Source organism: Seriola dumerili, unplaced genomic scaffold (genome assembly GCF_002260705.1).
Source record: "Seriola dumerili isolate Sdu_G_001 unplaced genomic scaffold, Sdu_1.0 BDQW01024753.1, whole genome shotgun sequence".
In the NCBI taxonomy this organism is placed as follows: Eukaryota; Metazoa; Chordata; class Actinopteri; order Carangiformes; family Carangidae; genus Seriola; species Seriola dumerili.
In genome coordinates, this window is record NW_019199008.1 from 1 (window position 1) to 807 (window position 807).

Here is an 807-nt window from a genome sequence, read left to right on the forward strand (position 1 = left end):
CCCCCCCCCTCCTCTCATTGCAGTACAGCAATCAATGTGCGTGTATGTGCGTGCGTGTGTGTGTTCCTCTGTATCTGCAGGAGAGGTTTCAAGTGAAGAATCCACCGTCTGCATATTTGGAGAAGCTGAAGAGTTATCTGGATCATGGAGGAGTCAGTCGAAAGGTAGAATCCACGTCACACATCTCAGTTTCAAGTCATTTTCTGAATAATGAAGCGTCCACTGACCTCATAACCACCTGCATGTGTTTCTGTCAGTTTAAGAGACGTGTCCAAGAGTCCACTCAGATCCTGAGAGAGCTGGAGATTTCCCTGAGGACCAATCACATTGGGTGAGTTTTACTTCAAATCCCAAAGTGAGAAACAAACCTTTGTCGAGTTCGGACTACTGTTAAATGAAAGAAGCGGCAGAGTGAAAAGATGTTTTCTCCTCACAGCTGGGCTCAGGAGTTCCTCAACGAGGAAAACCAAGGCCTAGATGTTCTTGTGGATTATCTGTCCTTCGCTCATAGCGCTGTCACGTAGGTATCAGCCTGAAAAACAGAATTTTAGGTTCACACATTCAAAATTTCATTTACATGAGCGTGAACTCTGACCCTTCTCACCTGACTGTGACTCACAGGTACGACACAGACACTCTGGACAACGGCCCGCTGCCCACAGACAAAAGCAAAACTATGGACAAGTCAGCGGAAGATCTGAGCAGAAGTGCCAGCAACTCCCCCTCTCACAGCGCCTCCAAGGCCGGCAAGGCCTTCACAGTCAGGTGAGGAGACGCACAAAGAGTTGAAGTTGTTCATGTCCCACG

General features: G+C 48.1%; 1 protein-coding gene across 1 annotated transcript; it reads left to right on the forward strand.

Moving 5' to 3' along the window:
* Positions 1-80: 80 nt before the first annotated feature.
* LOC111240227 (formin-like protein 1) lies at positions 81-765 on the forward strand (the record flags this gene model as incomplete). Its single annotated transcript, XM_022770192.1, has 4 exons — positions 81-164; positions 258-331; positions 437-520; positions 622-765. Coding segments are annotated over 4 exons (386 nt in total), but the record flags the coding sequence as incomplete, so codon positions are not given.
* Positions 766-807: the final 42 nt, after the last annotated feature.